Raw genomic sequence first — 20,739 nt, forward strand, 5'->3', positions numbered from 1 at the left:
GGGATCGTCGGTTCGAATCCTACTGAAAGAAGTCTGATGAGGAAATGTGGTGATTTCCGAAATAGCTATCACTTCTACCATTTTTTCAAATTATTGTTGCTTTTCCATAATAAATTTTCGTATAAAAAAACGGCCTCGAGCTCGATATAAATTGTTGAATATAATTGTTATACAAGGCAAAAAAAAAAAATAACAAAAACAATAACTTAAGGACGAGCACACCTAAAAGTTAAACATTCTACAAATAGAATTATTAGCAAAAACCAACAAAACCAACAACCACATGATCAAGTGAATTGCAGCGGAATAGCTGCGCTTGATTGTGTTGGCATAACAAAAATGAAAAATAGTGGAAATAAGCAAACGATAATTTACAAGGCGTCTTAGCACGGTGCATAGGCAACTGGCTGAGTCAGTGGGATCGTCGGTTCGAATCCTACTGAAAGAAGTCTGATGAGGAAATGTGGTGATTTCCGAAATAGCTATCACTTCTACCATTTTTTCAAATTATTGTTGCTTTTCCACAATAAATTTTCATTTAAAAAAACGGCCTCGAGCTCAATATAAATTGTTTACATATAAATATAATCTCAATCGAAGCTCGTTTGTTAATAACAGCAAAAAAGGACCAGTCCAGCGCCTTCGTGTTGACCTGCAGGCTGTGTCGGAGCCACAGCTGCTAAACTTAACGTAGAATACGTGATATTAAGATCACATTCAAGTTAAAAACGGCACTCGTTTCGATTGTATTGAATTGAATTTAATAAATCAATATGAATTGCAATTAATTAATAATTAGCAATAGACCAGCTTATAAATAGATATATGCCATGGCGCGCATCACTACTTCGATTTATTTTTATTTCATTCTGCAGAAATTTGTATTACCTTTTATATTAGCCTAGGTCCCCGCATTAGTATTCTTCTTCGTGTTCCTGCTCGTCTTCGCATTATCTTCGTCTTCGGATTTGTGCATAAGTTAGGTAAGACTTGTGAAACAGCTGGCAACCCTCCTAAGTATAGTGAAGAAATCTCTGGCGTCTGTTATTGCGATACCTACATATTTCATGTGCCCGATGAATTAAGTTAAGTTTGATCTTTTAAATACGTGACAACGCTCCTAAATACAGTTCTTAAATTATTTAAATTAAATATTTTTCATAATTGCTTTAACTTACTAAATAGTTTGAGTTTACCTTTTTAAACAGGTGGCAACCCTCTTTAAGTATTCTAAAAATTCAAACTAAGGATATCTTGCCACCTTTGTTTCACGTCATATTTCAATATTTCATTTAACTTATGCTTACTTTAATTAATTTCTGATTTTAAAACCTTTTTCGACTTACACACATATTGCGATACAAATTTAAATTGTGTATATAATTCCCTTAATTCAAGTTGAATTTAATTTCTAAAACATATGGCAACCCTCTTAAGTAAAGTTCAGAATAAAATATTTTTAACCCATGTCAATTTATACCCATATTCTTTAATAATTCATTCGACTTGTTAAATAATTAGAAAAAAATTGTTTTTAACTTTGGAATTTGTGTTCTCAGCTTTGAATTATCTAACTAAAGAATATGATACAAAATAATTAAAAGTATTATTATCTATATATTGCAAAATTTGTTTACGAATATCTCGCAAATTGTAATTCCTTGTTAGAAAAAGTTTAAGTTATTATTATTAAGTTATTAGTTATTAATAGTATTTTAAATTGTTGAGCTTTACGGTTGTAAGTTCTACATATTTTAAATATTCAATATGGCATAATGCATATTTTAAATATTCAATGTAGCAATTAACAATTTTTCTGAATTTTCCATTTTTCTGATTGCTCCAGCGATGCGTTTCGATAACTTTTCGGATGCGTTTTGTAAAAGTATACAATGTCAATATTTTATAGTTCGGCGTTATGGAACATTACACTTTGTACGTAAGCAAAGCAAATGACGTTTTGGAAGTCAGCTTCTATAACCTTGCGTTTACACAAGACAAGACAATTGAGAATATGTATTAGTTGTCACATTGTTTGACTAAAGTAGGCATCGAGACAATAAACTGTTAGAGGCCTACATCCAGGGTTGCCACTGACGAAGAAAAATGTTTGCCAACCACTTGGAAACAACTACCAAATCTGGAAAATATCTACCAATAGCTTTTTTTTAGTTATTTTAATAAAAACTATAGTTTAGCTTTACTTTTTAAGTTATTTCAATAAACATTTAAATTTTTTATTAAGGAACTTTTTATTTAACTAATAATATGGTATTTGGGATCATATTAATGGCATCTTCTCGGTTTTCTTAAACTAAAAGCGAAAATGATGAAACTAAAGGCAACAAAGAAACTTCATCATTAAAAAAACTTCAACTGGGATATTATAAGCTAATACTGTGACTCAAAAGAGCGCTTGGTATTTGTTTTAATATTCACAATGTTTTTAAGTAAACATTTTTTTGCTACTTTTTTTGTATAAGAATGATGTTTGCGCTTTAACCAAACCCATAAAAATCAGGGACTCATGCTATAACAACACTGAGAAAAATTCAAAAACATTTCGTCTAAATTCCGAACTTTTTACTCTGAATTTTTAGAACCATTTTCCGTATCCAGTTTTCTAGCCCATGAAATTTATAACAACCAACCAACAATGTGCAGCTAAAAATTCCCGTCGATTCAAAAAATATATTAGCCGCCGGTCTTTTGTGTTTTTTTTGTTTAATAATTGCCATTTATAAAAACTGGTGGTAATTTTTTTTAATTTTTTTTTGTACAATCATAGCGTGTAAATACAAACCTGTCCATTTTTTCTTTTTTTTTAAAGAAACATTTAAAATGTTTAGACAATCAAAAGCTCCTCAAGATTCCAATAAAATGAATTTTGAATGGAGCACGATATTGTTCGCCTTTTATCGATATACATTCTTACATATGTACACTGAGGGGGAAAAAATAATCAGCCTCATTGCGTAAGTCGTAAATTAGGCTGAATTGTACGACTCGACAACATTAGCATTGTCTACTGTCGTGCTGAAATAAGTAAACGACGAAAATTGTCGAAAACTATGCAGTGCTGCCAAGTTCTTCCGTTTTAATACACTAGTCGAGTGGAAATTTTAGGCAATGACGCTAAATTTTCGATACGATTCGACTCTCGAAAAACGACTTGCATTCGGCACGACTCTCGCAATGAGGCTGATTAAAATCAATGAGAAACGTGGTTGATCTTACTATAAACGTCAACGTAAGTACTGTATATTGGCAAATATTCAATTCGATTACGCGCGTATTAAAATGACCACGTTCGTTCTGAAAAAGCATCCGTGAAGTGAATAATCAATATAAAACCAAAAAAGATATATATATTCAATTTGCGTGTTGCCTCCAATGGAATTCGAACACTGACCCTCTCTGGATATCAACAAATTGTGGCAAGCATCTTTGCGCCCTCAGCTACAGCCTCACATATAAATGTCAACACCACAGCACGCGATTTGTACGGATAAACATGATGCGTGTGTGGTATGTTTGGTACATACGCACATTTACGTATGCATACTCAAATGTGAACATTCAAATATGTGCGTACTAAAAATTTGTATTAAAATATTATTTTTAAATACGAAAATTTATAAACGAAAATCGAATATAAAGTATTAATTTTTACTATGCATTATTTCCCTCAGTGTAGGTATACAAAAAGTGTGCACTAAAGCGTCCGAAAATTAATACAATAAAGAAGACTACACTTTTGGAAATAAATTTTTAATGTAAAGATAACTACGAAAAATAAAGCGGGAACTAAAATTTTGTTTGTTTTTCAAACTAAATACTTTTACTAAAATCTACCAGAACGAGAAAAAATTTACCTTTACCAACGCAAATTTTTTCTACCAATTTTGGTAATAATTTACCAAAGTGGCAACCCTGCCTACATCGGAAGATAGTTGGCTTCACATTGAAGTTTTCTAGCGAATACGCTTCTTTCTCTTCCTCTCACTGAGAGCGCGGATAGTGAAGAGAAGTATGGTCGCCAGTGTTGCCGCGCCGTCCCAAGAAAATGTATCACCGACCAAGCCAAAAATGTATCCAAATGTATCCAATTTTCTTTTTTTACGTATCCATCTCATAATTTGTAAGAAATGCAATCATTTTGAAGAAAAAGACATAATTTAACCCACCTAAGGACTTGTAATACGTGTATATATATTTTTATATTTCATAAAATCAAACATTTGCAATTTCAATTTATAAATTACATCTTTTATACATAAGTATTTTGCAAAGTATAACAAATAGTAATTAATATGTTACATTTGTACCTGTACACTATGAAAAGTGTGTGTAAAACTACTACTGAAAAATATCTATTTTTCAAGAGGAATCTGTATAAATATACATACGTATAGGATGTTCAGGATTCGATTTTGAACTTGAGATCTTTAAAATATACACATAAATATACACATGAAATGTTTAAAGTTGCAAAAATTTTGAAACTAAAAATACATTTCCTACAAATAATAAACATTAGGGGCCTACATTACTCTATTTTAAACATTTTATGTGTAATTTTGCGCTCTGCGACAAATCTTCATATGTTTATTGCTTCATTCACAAAAAATAAAATGCTCTAATTTCACGCTAAGTAGCCATTTTTATAACATTTAGAAAACGTCATTTTTATAAAGGGTTGCCATCACTCTGAAAATAAAATGAATAAAATATTTGGGCTGGTATTGTCACTTGCGAAGCGCATAAATTTGGCGAAGCGAATGGTTTGGCGAACACACCTAAAATTTGCATTGTGAGTGGCGAATGAACTTTTTCGCCGAACATGCGTCGTTGCCATTCAAACAATTGAGTTCATCCTCATTTGACGTTTCTGTCATTTATACTTCGAATTTCTTGTTATTACAAACCAAGGCGAATTTATATAAGGCGGTGTTACTAGCTCAGCTGATTTTGTGTATGCGTTTCGCCGCACGGCTTCTGATATCAAAATGAAAAATTTTGTTTGAATTTCTACACACACTCTTACAGATTTTGACAGTTTATGCCGCCAAAGCAAAAACAAAATACATGTAAATTTTTGTTTTTGTACTCCTGCTATCACCTTATATTAATTCGCCCTGTTACAAACTAAAATTTAAAAAGCAAAATGTTTTAAAACGTAGATTTATATTTTGAGGATAGTTATAATGTTGAACCGCGAGCTAACCTTCTTTGTCAGCGGCGTTTTATTAGAGATTACTCTAATCCTATGGAGCTGCCGTCCACAGTGTAAGTATCCAGTGCAAATAGGTTATTCAATGAAACATGAAAAATGTATGCATATATGTATATGTATTTATAGATTTATTTATGTATGTATGTATGTGCTGGACAAAATCAAAGACAAATTTAATAACCGCCTGTCCTCATCTGTAACGCCAATGCTAAAATTGTGTTGCGCACTGAGANGTTTCGAAAGGTGTTTTCTCTCTTCCTCTTCTTCTTTCGTTTCGATCGTAACGCAGAATACCTAAGTTCGATTCCGGCGGAGCGCAATGCGGCAACGTAATCGAAATGCAGAATAGGGATGAATAGTTCATTAAAGACTTATTTGGAGAATATGCATCAAAGTGGCGATCATAACTCTATTTATTTAGGTACATTAAATTTGTTACATNATGACAGTAGAAGAGAAGCAACAGGCAAGGAGCAAATTTTTCTCCAGATCAGGAATACCCAACGTGATTGGCTGTGTTGACGGAAAACATATTGCGATTTATGCCCCCACCCCAAATAGACACCTCCATCTAAATAGAAAAGGCTTTTTTAGTATAAATGCTATGATTGTAAGTTTTTAAGAAATAAATACAGCAAAACTGATAAAAAAATTGTGTATTAAATCATGACATGAATATCCGTTTTGTGGATGCTAGATATGCTTGTTCTACACATGATTCGTTCGTGTGGAACAATCAGCCCTATTCTGCATTTCGACTCGAATCGAAATTTTCTCCATTTGGCATCTTTGGTATTCTGCGTTCCGTTTCCTTTCGATCAATTTATTTACGAAATTTACGATTATACCTATTCTACGATCGTAGTTCCGTTTTTCTAAGATGCAAATTTGTTGACGGAGAACGTTTCAATTGTTATTTTCGTGGGTTTAAATAATAAAATTTTATAAAAAATTTAAGTAAAATATACTGTGCATGATTGAAAAAGTCATCATAAATGAATTTTCTCGATTTCTGTTTCGATTTCAAATAATAGCAACCAAAAGGGATATTGCGCGACGTTTTCAAAGTGGAGGTCGAGGCGTTTTTGTTTACATTATCTGTAAATCACTTCTTTCTTCTTCTTTTTATATTAAATTAATAGATGTATGCACATAGATACATACATACATAAAATGTGAAGTTACATAAAAAAGATGCTTTTATTATTGCACTCGTTTTTACTAACTTTTTAAAAAGAGGTGCGTATGTTGTCTCGAATTCGATTTGCTATGGAAAGATAAGCTTTGTTCTTCTCCTCCTCCTGACGGCTTTCAAAATGGGATTCATTTGCGTTCAAATCTTCCACTCTGTAGTAAATACAAATGTTGTGGAGTGCTCAAACAACGTTTATAATTTCACTGACTTTAAGCGATGAGTAATACAGTTCAAAATGAATTCCTTATGACTCTTCACTCATCTGAAAAAGATCAAACATGTCCCTAAATCTCCACCTTTCAACTTCCGCATCAGCAATCTGGGACTCGTTCTTCTCTACAAGCAATAACGCCGCGGCTATGGATTTATTTCTTATAATTATGTATCCACTTAAATTTCATTTTTAAATTACAGTGATGCTAGGTATATTTAGTTATTTTAAAATATTTACAAACTAACTTCATATGCTGCTATAGTTTGGTGGCAAATATTTCTTTGTTTTGTTTCGATTTCACACATTTCTAGGCAAACAGCTGGTTTCGAAAGGTGTTTTCTCTCTTCCTCTTCTTCTTTCGTTTCGATCGTAACGCAGAATACCTAAGTTCGATTCCGGCGGAGCGCAATGCGGCAACGTAATCGAAATGCAGAATAGGGATGAATAGTTCATTAAAGACTTATTTGGAGAATATGCATCAAAGTGGCGATCATAACTCTATTTATTTAGGTACATTAAATTTGTTACATCGGCGCAAAATTAATGTAAATACTATTTGAAAACAAAAAAATACTTATTTATAGGTGATTCCGGATACCCGCTTAGTCCTTATTTACTAACNAACATATTGCGATTTATGCCCCCACCCCAAATAGACACCTCCATCTAAATAGAAAAGGCTTTTTTAGTATAAATGCTATGATTGTAAGTTTTTAAGAAATAAATACAGCAAAACTGATAAAAAAATTGTGTATTAAATCATGACATGAATATCCGTTTTGTGGATGCTAGATATGCTTGTTCTACACATGATTCGTTCGTGTGGAACAATCAGCCCTATTCTGCATTTCGACTCGAATCGAAATTTTCTCCATTTGGCATCTTTGGTATTCTGCGTTCCGTTTCCTTTCGATCAATTTATTTACGAAATTTACGATTATACCTATTCTACGATCGTAGTTCCGTTTTTCTAAGATGCAAATTTGTTGACGGAGAACGTTTCAATTGTTATTTTCGTGGGTTTAAATAATAAAATTTTATAAAAAATTTAAGTAAAATATACTGTGCATGATTGTAAAAGTCATCATAAATGAATTTTCTCGATTTCTGTGTTTTCGCGAGCGGTAATACGGGCAATACGAAAAATTGGCTCAAATAATGGCAACCAAAAGGGATATTGCGCGACGTTTTCAAAGTGGAAGTCCAGGCGTTTTTGTTTACATTATCTATAAATAAGACTGTGAAATGCACTGAATACAATTTATTCTTTTTATATAAAATTAATAGATGTATGCACATAGATACATACATACATAAAATGTGAAGTTACATAAAAAAGATGCTTTTATTATTGCACTCGTTTTTACTAACTTTTTAAAAAGAGGTGCGTATGTTGTCTCGAATTCGATTTGCTATGGAAAGATAAGCTTTGTTCTTCCCCTCCTCCTGACGGCTTTCAAAATGGGATTCATTTGCGTTCAAATCTTCCACTCTGTAGTAAATGCAAATGTTGTGGAGTGCTCAAACAACGTTTATAATTTCACTGACTTTAAGCGATGAGTAATACAGTTCAAGATGAATTCCTTATGACTCTTCACTCATCTGAAAAAGATCAAACATGTCCCTAAATCTCCACCTTTCAACTTCCGCATCAGCAATCTGGGACTCGTTCTTCTCTACAAGCAATAACGCCGCGGCTATGGATTTATTTCTTATAATTATGTATCCACTTAAATTTCATTTTTAAATTACAGTGATGCTAGGTATATTTAGTTATTTTAAAATATTTACAAACTTACTTCATATGCTGCTATAGTTTGGTGGCAAATATTTCTTTGTTTTGTTTCGATTTCACACATTCCTAGGCAAACAGCTGATTTCGAAAGATGTTTTCTCTCTTCCTCTTCTTCTTTCGTTTCGATCGTAACGCAGAATACCTAAGTTCGATTCNGAAAACATATTGCGATTTATGCCCCCACCCCAAATAGACACCTCCATCTAAATAGAAAAGGCTTTTTTAGTATAAATGCTATGATTGTAAGTTTTTAAGAAATAAATACAGCAAAACTGATAAAAAAATTGTGTATTAAATCATGACATGAATATCCGTTTTGTGGATGCTAGATATGCTTGTTCTACACATGATTCGTTCGTGTGGAACAATCAGCCCTATTCTGCATTTCGACTCGAATCGAAATTTTCTCCATTTNCTCTAGAACTAGGGAGTCAATTTTTAATAAGCACGCGAAAGCTAGGAACGTCGTTGAACGTACGATTGGAGTTTTGAAATGTCTCTTCAGATGCCTCCTGAGTGATGGAAAAATGCGCTACGATCCTGCTACAGTAATTTCGATTATAAACATATGCTGCGCTTTCCACAACATTTGTAAGAAATTTAGAATTAGTGATCCAGATAAAGCTGAAGTTTTTATTGACGCCATTGTATCTTCGGAACCATTTAATGAAGATGCCAATGATACACCAGGGGATCGTCGCCGAAGACAAATAGCTGATGCTTTGTTGTAAAATGAATTGTAGTCCGTTTTATTGAATAAATTCAAAATAATTTACTTTGTGTTCTTTTTATTTAATTTCATGCTTTTGAATTCCTTGCTACATACAAGTTAAATTAAACAAAATTATTTCTATGCTCTTAACTAATTAAAAATCACAAGTTAAATTCAGTCATTTCATAAAATATACTCAGAATTAATAAAAAATCACAAATTAAATTCAGTCATTTCATAAAATATACTTAGAATTAATAAAAAATCGTAAATTAAATTCAGTACTTCAAGATTGTTAAACTTAAAATTAGTTCATCACATGTTTTGGAAACTAAAATAAAAAATTAAAAATTCAGTTACTTACAGAAAATATTGAAATGAAACTAAATGATTAGGAACTAACTAAACATTAACCCTCTAGTAGGCCAATTTTTGTTGAAGTTGAAAAATTCAGGTATGGGTGATTTTAGCACGAGAAATCCAAAAATGATGTCCATTTCGATCTGTGACATTAAGTTTTTCCTACAGGGGAGAAAAACAAAGCCCGTCTGGAGACGGGCTCGCCGATATAATTTGACGTATTTTCAGCTTTCTCTTACACAATGTTGACCTACGAACCGACAATCCCGTCTGCAGACGGTCAAAAATGCAAACTGGGTTTTTATATGTCGGCAAGCCGGTCTGTAGACGGTCTGTGTTCGAAAGCAATTTTTTCCATTTGGAATGGTGACATGATTATAAAACTTATATTAAAATACTGTGCTTTTAACTACGAAACCCACTGAATTTTTTTGTATCAAAAAATGTTTCAAACGAAAAAATTTCTTTAATTACGAAATTACTTAATAGCAAGAAATAATTAATTTTAACCGAGTCTTTCACAATCTGTGATTCAACTGCCAATTAAAATAAAACGGATGGACATAACGGATTAAAATTTACATCGTCGTAAAGGTACGCTTTTTTTCTAAAGATCGTGCTTTTCGAATATAGAAAAAAAATTATTATAGGTGCACTAAATATGTACGTGTTTAGTTAACGACCGTCTGGAGGCGGTTCACCCTACTAGAGGGTTAAAATATATCTAACGAAAAGTTGGTCATAAGAATACTCCAACCTACTTTTGGCTGTATTTTAATGTTTTTAGTTCTAATTCCTTTAGTTTAATTTCCATCTTTTCTTTATGTTGTCTTCCTTTCTTCCTTCAGTTTTAATAAATTTAGTTCTTCTTTTTTTAATTCGTACGTCTTCCGGGGAGTTGATGGTCCCGGTGCGAAATCCACTTGTAGAGCTTGTTCGCCCAGGGGCACTTCTGCATCTAATTCATTGGCACTCACCGTCGTTTCTGCCACGTTGGTGCCAAATGAAGAGCCTGTAGGGTTCACTGCTTCCTGCAGGTGGAGCAGCTCATCGACCGTTCGCTCTAGTGGAGTTAAACTTTGCTGCGTGTACGGTCCTCCTCCTGTGGCCACATTTTCGCGCCGGTTTTGTGGCAATTTTTTTTTCAGCTTAAGTTTGTAGTCTAACCAAACCTAAATAGTACATATGTCACACATACGTACATACATACATACATACGGTCACACAAATTGATTCCGTTCTTACCTTATTCCACTCGCGTCCGCTACGTATTGGAGGACCAATGGCGTTAAGTTCGGTAGCGAACTTCTTCCACAACTCTGCCCTGATCTTCTTTGTGGAACCGAAACTCCCCATCCCTCTTGCGACGTCCGGATTATTTTCCAATATGCTAACCAGCTTTTTGAACTGCTGCGTTGTTGTCCGTTTTGTTCTGAAAATTAGATTTTATTAAATAAATAAGACGAAAGTTTACTAACGTCATTTTCAAACGCGAACAAAATAAACAGTCGAAAAATTTTGACAGCTTTGGCGAAGCGAATGTCGAATTTTCGCTAGTGGCAATACAAGAAATTCATTTTCGCCACTCGTTCGCAAATTTGCGGCGAATTTGCATCTCACAATTCGGAGAAATTCGCCTATATTTTCATTCGCTTCGCAAGTGACAATACCAGCCTTAAGTGGCGTAAAATTTTTCAACGCTTTTATCGAACGAAAGGCATTTCTGTGCACTTTTATCAAGAGGTAACATCTTTAGTAGGGTTGCCACCTGTTAAATATATTATACAATATAGAGATTTTCGGTTTTCTTGGGACTTATCGATATAATAATCGATACTTTTATCGGGGTTGTTATCTATATTTTTATCGATTTTGTTATCGATTAATCATCGTTTTCGTTATCGATTTTGTTATCGATTATTTATCGATTTTGTTATCGATTTTGATATCGACTGTTTATCGACTTTGTTATCGATATTTTATCGATTTTGTTATCGATATTTTTAATCGATTTTTGTTATCGATTTTGTTATCAATTATTTATCGATTTTGCCAATATTTTTATCGATTTTCTAATCGAGTTTGCTACCAAAATTATTATCAATTTTGCTATCGAAATTTTCAACGAATTCGTCATCGATTTTGTAATCGATATTTTTATGGGTTTTGTTATCGATATCAATTGCATCAATTCACCCTGTACCTCTAAAGAAGTTCTTACTTCAAAAAATAAAACCAAGGTCCTTAAATTGACATCTAATTTTTTTCGAAAGAACTGTAGAGATCTGATCTCCTTCACAAAAAATTGCCTCACGTATGTATGTATTTCATTTACCTAACTTCCTTAAGTTTAGTTGAATATGATGTTTTAAACGGGTGGCAACACTCCTACATATTTATTAGAAATGGAGCATTTTCAAACCAATTTATAGTAATACCCATACTTTAATAACCGATTTCACTTATTACATAGTTTTAATTAAAATTTATAACAGGTGGCAACACTTAAGTTAATAAACCTTAGTACACATCTACAGGCCAAGCGCTTTAATATCACACACACAACCGAACGAATGCAAACCTGATCACATACAAAACAAGTAAGAAAGTCTAAGTTCGGGCGGAGCTGAACATTAAATACCCGGCGCAAGTATTAAATATATGATTTTCATCTTTCCAAAAGCTACCGCTACATGTTAAGCCGGGGTGTATCAATTTTGAGTATATTAGCGTCCTTAAATTTCGAAATATTGAAGTTTCAAGTATTTCTGAAATTTACCGTTATATGAAAAGCGGCCTCAATTTCAGCAATTTTCAACGTTTTGTTTTTACAGATTTATCGAATATTTCGTATTTCTCCAAATTACCATTATATGGGATGTGAGCGTGGGCCATTTGGTATGCTGTAGCAAGGCTAACAACTGTGCCAAGTTTGGAATTGGTGCAGCGGTTGCCGAGATATAAACATGTAACCATAAGTGAGCGTGGCTACGCCCATTTTCCAAAAATTTATAATCTTATTTTTCGTCTAAAAATTATTGTAAATATCAATTTTGAGTGAATATTCAGTAGTTACTAAAATATCACAGTTTTCGTATTTCTGAAAATTACCGTTATATGAGGTAGGCGCGGTTATCGTCCGATTTTGCCCATTTTCAAAACCATCCGTCCTACGCGCGAAAGAAGTGCACGTACAAAGTTTTCTTAAGATATTTCAATTTTTACTCGAGTTTTCGTGTGCACAGACGGACGGACAGACAGTCATTGCTTAATTGATTTCTCTTATCATTCTGATCATTTATGTATACATTTGTCTATATCTATCTCGATTCGTTTTGCCTGTTACAAACAACCGTTATGTGGACAAAGTTATAATACCGTTGTGCAGAAGTGCGCTCGGGTATAAAAATATGTCTTCGCGTGTTATAAGTAGATTCCAAACCAATAAAAAGAACATAAAACTTCACGTGCAGTTTGACCTTCCAATCTGAAGTTTCCAAACACTATGTTCAGGTTGCTTGATACTTAAGTATGTGAGCATAGCGGAACACGTATTTGGTAAATGAGAGCGCCGTCGAGTAACATCGTTCAGGTACGCTCATTTGGGATTTTCTCTACTTTTGTTCCTTTTTTTTTAGGTACCGCAAGCATGTGTTCCTATTTTTCGATTGAATGTGAGAAGTGCAGTTTGACTGGGAACTTTACAGCCCTCTGGGCGAGCCCGTCTCCAGAAGATCTTGGTTTTTCTCCCCTGTAGGAAAAAGTTACTGTCACAGATCGAAATGGACATCATTGGACATTGGATTTCTCGTGCTAAAATCACCCATTCCTGAATTTTTGAACCCATAAAAAATTGGCCTACTAGAGGGTTAACAACTATGCTAATACGATGAATTAAGTAAACTTACCTTGCGTGTTGTTATTTTTTAATGCATGAAAAATTCCTTTAAAAAATAATAAAATTTCCAAAATAATAATTTTTGAGGTGGCAGTGATACTCGAGCAATTTGCGAAAAGTATAAACGTCATAAGCACAGTTAATGTCAAAAAATTTCAAAGTGACACTACCTTCTTTTTTTTACCTTCCTTTTATTAGCTCGGGTTGTAACTACATATGTAATATTGATGCGCCGAAAAGATGCAGCGATTTCTATTCTCAAGTTACATACCTGATGACAGTACGAATGGCAATTATAATAGGGAGGTTTTAGTTTTTTAAACTATAATTTTATTTGTATCATGGTCGCCCTTTTATTCTAAAAGATATAAGTAAAAAATAAGGTTCCGCAAGTTTTTGTCACAAAAACAAATTATTTTTAAATAAAGCATATCGATGTTGTTTCTGTCAATTTTGAAAAAAAAGTTGTCTTTGCACCTTTTCACCTTTCTTCTTCTTCTTCTTTATTGGCGCTGTAACCGAGTCCAAAACAGCACGCCAGCCATTTCTCCTCTGTGCTAACTGACGCCAATTGGAAATGCCAAGTGAACCCAAGTCCTTCTCCACCTGGTCTTTCCAACGCAGAGGAGGCCTTCCTCTTCCTCTGTTACCAGCATCGCGGCCCGCGTTGAACCTTTTCACGTTTAGGTGGCGATATTTCGAATGGGACCTGAAATATCCTCTTATTTTTTTATCTAATAAGTTATAAGTGCCTTTCAACGGAAGTTTACAATTCTAACAACGAAACATAAAAGACGTGCCAGATATGATAAGAGGCGGAGTATATATACATACATATATACGTATTATTCTTCTTAGAATGAGTATATAGCAGTGGATGACCAAAAGGTACACAATTTCTCTAATTATTCGCGAATTTTCGCAACATTTAACAACTAAATTGCGCTCCTAAAGAGAATTAATGCCAAATTTAATTGAATTTGCCACAATTTTGAATTTTTAACCCTTTCAAGGCAGAGTTTCCAACGCACTTTTTATTTACTTTTATTTTTTATTTATTTTTTTATTTCTTTATTTTATTTTTATTTTCTTTTTATTATTATTTAACAATGGTATAGTTTTCTACGATTAATATCTACGTCAACATGAGAAAAAGCACGTTAAAAAGCATAATGAGAACCATTTTCCTATGCCTTGAAAGGGTTTCATATATGACAGACTCTGCATTAAAGGGTTAAATGCTGCACTTTCGTAAAGATATCGACCAGTATAACCATTTTTGTTATATACATTTTTTGTGAAAGTTGATAGTTTACGGGTTATTAGAGTTTAAAGGAAGCTTTTATTTTTCAATCAATGTCCCAAAAATCGAGATAAAATTAAGAGAAATCTTCCAGAAGCAGTGCTAATGGTATATTAAATATAGTGTTTTCTAATAGAATGGGAGCCAAAATCCAAAATTTCAAAAAAGTGACAATTTGAACGGTATTTTGAGGGGTTGTAACTTCTCTATAGTTTTCTTACATTATATGATCATTTATCTTCACTTATATTCAACAATTTTTATTGAGCTCGAGGCCGTTTTTTTAATGAAAATTTATTGTGGAAAAGCAACAATAATTTGAAAAAATGGTAGAAGTTATAGCTATTTCGGAAATCACCACATTTCCTCATCAGACTTCTTTTAGTAGGCTTCGAACCGACGATCTCTCTGACTCAGCCAGTTGCCTATGCACCGTGCTCTTCACGATAAAAAAATTTTCATTCCATTATCTCTTTCTAACCGAAGATCTTTCAGAAACAATGCTAATGGTGTACTAAGTATAGTGTTTTCTAGCGGAATGGGAGCCAAAATCCTAAATTAAAAAAAAGTGACATTTTTGACGGTATTTTGAGGGTTAATTCAACATTTAACATACATTTTTTTTTTGTTTTTAATACTTTCGATATGCTGACGGTACGCAAGGTTGTGTCGAGAACTTGATTTCCCGGGTTTCGAAATGCTCGAGAATGGGCGAACAGAAATCGAAAGCCCTAGTAGAAATCGATAAAGCGGTTACCGAGATAGACCTTTGTAGTCATAAAGCGGGCGGTGCCACGCCCAATTCCTATGGGCTTTATTTACTAAAAAGAAAATAAGAAAGCCCGCGCGCGTTATTGCCTTTTCGAAAAAGAAATCAAACCCGCGGGTTTTATTGCCTTTTGCCGGTGGGTATTATTTCCCTTTCGATATAGCAATAACGCCCACAGGCTTAATTTCCTAAAAAATGAAATAAAGCCCGCGGGCGTTATTTCATCTTTATTGTGGCTTTTGTCTCCTTTTTAGATTATGTACATGCAAAACCCTGTTCTGAATAAAAACTAACTAATATGATAACATTGAACTAAATATTTGTTTTCCTTTATTATACGAAGAATTTTAAATTAACAAATTTCAATGCATATATTTAATACATGTGTATATATGTATGCACATGTGTATGAGAATTAAATTACTCAAAGTTTCAACAGAAAAAAGGAACATGAAAATGTATAAAGTTAAATAAATACTTTCGTCAATTGTCGAATAATTTGACGGCAAATTGGACACAAAATGCTTGTATTACCTTTAGATTAGTACGCCTTCTGTGCTCTGTAAAGCAATCTATGCAAAGTTTAAAATGCTTGGCCGAGCTTCTCCTCCGATTGGCGGTGTGTGCCTTGATGTCACTCAAACCACTCGACCGCGGATTATTTATGTTATTCTGCCCTTTACTCAGTTTTGTTGTTTGTTTGCGAAAATTTTCAGTCGCCTTCTCAATTAAAACAACCCGTGCGTCATCCACATCAACACAGTATTTCTGCGGCGTGGGTACACAAACAACCCCAAATCCTCATCGTACATTCATATAGAGCGGTTAAATAATGTAAGTATATACTCAAATAAATTTTCCAGTGTAATGGCGAGGGGGGAAGCGAGCCTGTTGGCGATCAACCGCGGCGTTCCGCCACCACTGAAAAACGCTGAGAACAAATATGCGCATCGCATTGAAGGCTAAAAAACAGTAACAATTTACCTTTAATTTCCAATAATTCGCTTATCAGTTATTGGCAAAAATACCGTTCGATTTTATGCGTATAATGCAGAAGGGAATTTAACGCAGAAGTACACTGTATGCAAAAATAGAGAGCAATTCGTTTAAAATACGTTCCATTTTATGCAAATGTATGCCTGTATACATAATTGGAATGTTTCAGTAAAATAAAGCCAGAGAAAATACTACAAAGCCTGCGGATTTTATTGCCCTCTATTGGTGGGCGCTATTTCCCCTTCGAAATGGAAATAACGCCCATGGGTTTTATTTCTATTTATTGCACTCCACCGTCTATAACAGTCCGTTTTATTGTTAAGAGATTGTTGTAAGTATTAACTTGGAGTAAATTAGTGCCCTGTTTTTGAAATATCGGAGTTTTGTATTAGTCCGATTTGAATAATTTTCAACAAATGGCTTTCCGTACCAAGGTGCACCAATTTTGGTTCAATCTACATTCCTTTCTCCTTTCTTTTTGTATGGAGGGACAGAAATTGAAATGCTTCTTCTTTCGTTACACATGGAAGGCCTTGCAGAAGGGCTTTTATAGGACGTACTTCAGAAGGCCTTTGAAGGAGTTGATTCTTTAATTTATAAAAATCATACATCTTTGAAGTATTTGCTTACGGTTTATATCAAATAAATATTGTTAAAATGTTTATTGAAATTCATTTGTAATGCTAAAAATATAAATTTATTCATTCGCGTAAGTTGTAAATGGATAAGCCCTTCTAGAAGGCATGCAAGGAAGCACTTCTTTCAGCCCTTCTTGGGTAGGCCTCTTAGAATGACTTTACTTAAGAAGGCCTACCTAAATTATGTTCTGGGATGTCCATTTTTAATGAAAACTATTTTGATATAGCAAGTATGATAAATTAAAAATTCATCGTTTTCAAGAGGATGAATATACTATAGTCCGACGGATTAATCGGTATCGGCATCGGCTAGATTCTTAGCCGGTTCTATTTACTTTTTCCGCAATTTTAACAAATGTTCATCAAAATTTGAAACTGTTTAATCAGATTTTTTAGAATTTTTTTGAGTACGCAGTTTTTTTAGATTTAGTATAATAAATTGCAAGTTTCAAGTAGCTGGGTAAGTGTTGATTTTTGAAAATTTTTGTTCACGCATTTTCTTCGAAACAAAGTATGTTTCAAAGTATGTTAAATTTCCAAAAATCAATACTTAAAAATGCTTAAAATTTGCACTTCATTAAAATAAAATTGAATGTCTAACATGGTTTTTGTTAGATAACGAGCTACACTTTCATAAAAAAAGAAACATTAAATAAACGAAAGAGAAATGGCCAAAGAATGCTAAAATGACGTTACTCAGGTCCATATCTGCGGATGTATACTGCTTTGTAGTGATGGGCAACAAATCATTATCGGCGACTTTTTCACAGCGATTTTCAAGTCACCGTTTATCACAGTGATTAAAAGTATTATATCTCCGTTTTCCTATTATTTCATTCTACCTCGTGTGGCATCACCAGAGAACGTATATTTATAGAGAAGGACCAAGAACGAATCAGCGTGGAAACTGTCAAATACCAACAAAACTGGCGAAGCGATTTTAAGAGCGGCAAGCCAGAGACAATCGAATTTTAACAGAGCCCAGCCAGAGGCAAAATAAACTTAACAGAAATTGTCTCATCACAGCAAATGCATATTTTTCTTGTTAGAAATGAAATGCTGATGGCTTTTTACGTTTTTACCTCGCTTTTATTGTTCTTTAAATTGGTTAATTATTTAAAATAAATGCATGCATAGGTCGAAATATGTAATATGTACATATTGTGTACATGCATATGTATGCGAGAGATACAATTCTGTGAATCAAAAAAGTGAAAGTTATGCAAATATGTAGTATGCAATTGGCAAATTCGTGGGTGATTTGCCGTCGGCATTTGNGACACTAAAGTTAGTTACAGCTTTTTCATATCACTTTCAGTGGACTAGGCATCTGTAAAAAAAAAAGATGCAACTAACTTTCTTCTTATTTGGGATTGACAAACTTATACTTAGAGTAGACTTTATTTCATATACGAATATGCCCCAATAGTTTTGGAGCCAAATGAAAATGCATTTCCCCATGCATATGTATGTACATACGTACTCCATTAATTGATAACGTTTTTACATGCATACATATATATGTATGTATGTGCATATTACCTGATATTACTGCCAAAATACTACGCACATACACACAAATGTATATATTTACAACTCACGGCAGCATACATACATATGCACAGAATTACACGCATACTCAAATACAACAATAACTATTTCTTTCATAACCGCATGCGCGTATTTCTCAAGGCCAAGTAAATTCATTCATAAAAATAACCGCAGCACATTTCCCCGCAAATTCATCACCAACAAGCTCAACTTTTTCAATCCGACACAAAAATTCTAAAATCTTAAAATGAAGAAATCTCGGCCAGCCAAGTGAAAAGTGGCAACTATTTCTCTATATCCAATAAAATAAGTTATCTCGAATTTTGGAAATTTTTGGTAATTTTTGGCAAAACACTCTATTTCTATGTTCCATATCAATATTTCAATCATTAACTAGTTTTTGAGATGTAATTTTAATAAACATTAAATAAAAGTGTACGTTTTCTGCAGGAAAATACATTGATTTTTTTTAAATAAAATCAAAACTTCTAAAATCGCAAAACTATGTGGTTTTATCGGAAGTCACAGATGTAACGTGGCAACTTAGCTCGTTTGCATATTTTTCGCTCCGAAATTGTAAAATTTTTGTCCATGCCGCGACACAATTTTTGTACAAGTGGGTCAATGTGCCTTGAACAAAATTTATATATATACAAAAAAATTATTTTATTTATTTTTTAATATTAAAATTTTCTATACTTCAAAGCGTTTATAAAAATATATTTACATATATGCACGGACGATTTTTAATATTTTTCAACCGTAAGCAAATCTTCAGTACCGTAAAAAATTCAAACACATCAAAGTACAAGCAATGAAATGTCCAAGCTAGTGGTACTCCACTGTACATGTGTATATGAAAGTATGCATGTATGCGTGTAAAAAATGCCAATTCCAATTCGCAGAAATTGAATAATTTGTGTTGATGGAAGCTGCGAGGGGAAGACGAAAGCAGAACAATCGTGTATATGTATGTTTATATGTACATTTATAAATGCATACATACTTACATTCTCATTTGTTTGTCTTTTTGGATGCATGAAAAATTTGGTAGCAGAAATAGGTAATGAAATGAAGTTTACAAATATGTGCTTTATAAATTTAGGTTTAGTTATTAATAAATTAGATATGTAAATGACAATGTGGGGGACAAATATGCACATGAGTAGCGAAGGTGCCACCCATCGAATGGCAACTTCTTACACGACTTTATTAGAAAAGATTTGAAAACTGCATTATTTCCATAAATATAGAAAATATTGAAAAATTTCTCAAATAGTTTCGTCTTAGATTAGCGAGATTTTTACAAATTGCTGGGAAAATCCGACGTTTACAGATTTTTAGTATTTAAAAAAAAAAAAGTTCCCAAGTCGAAAATAATTAAAAACTTAATTATTTCCATAAATATCGGAAATACAAAAGAAAATCATACAGACTTTCGACTTAGCTTAGGGAGATCTCTACAAAAAAATGGAAAATAATTCTTTTCACAGTTTTGTTTTTTTATTCAAAAAATTTCTAAGTCCAAAAGGTTCAAAAACTTCGCTATTTCCATAAATATCGAAAATTTGGAAAAAATTCTCAAATAGTTTCGGCCTAGTTTAGCGAGAGACCTTAAAAAAAATCTAAAATGATTTTTTTTTTTTAATCCAATACCAATATAGTTTTTTACTTGAAAATATCACAAAAATTGGAAAATGTTATATAATATTCTCGATTTATTTTAACGTTATTTGTACAAATCACCGAAAAGAAATTTTTTTCCCTACAAATCTATTTACAAAAAAGGCTTACACCAAAAAAGTTTTAAAGTTGAAAATCTAACAAAATATCACAAAAATCGAAAAAATTCTATATAACATTTTCGATTTATTTTCACAATATTTGTAGAAATAACCGGAAAAGAGGATTTTTTTTTTGTCAAAAAATGTTTTCACAAAAAACGCAAACACTTATGAGAGTTTTCTATTTGCAATCATTAAAAAAATATCACAAAAATCGGAAAATGTTATATAATATTTTCGATTTAATTGCATGTTACTTGTACAAATCAACGAAAAAATTTAATTTTC

The 20,739-nt window shown here is 33.0% G+C and overlaps 1 protein-coding gene across 1 annotated transcript; it reads right to left on the bottom strand.

The window, feature by feature from the left end:
* Positions 1-10,172: 10,172 nt before the first annotated feature.
* Positions 10,173-11,171, bottom strand: LOC108358372 (uncharacterized). Its single transcript, XM_017609660.1, has 2 exons — positions 10,758-11,171; positions 10,173-10,684 (listed from the first exon to the last, which is right to left on the bottom strand). The coding sequence occupies exons 1-2, from the start codon at positions 10,866-10,868 to the stop codon at positions 10,334-10,336; spliced, it is 462 nt and encodes a 153-aa protein (XP_017465149.1). The 5' UTR covers positions 10,869-11,171; the 3' UTR covers positions 10,173-10,333.
* Positions 11,172-20,739: the final 9,568 nt, after the last annotated feature.

Source organism: Rhagoletis zephyria, unplaced genomic scaffold, assembly GCF_001687245.7.
Source record: "Rhagoletis zephyria isolate East Lansing unplaced genomic scaffold, Rhagoletis_zephyria_1.1 Rzeph_scaffold_00244, whole genome shotgun sequence".
Taxonomy (NCBI): Eukaryota; Metazoa; Arthropoda; class Insecta; order Diptera; family Tephritidae; genus Rhagoletis; species Rhagoletis zephyria.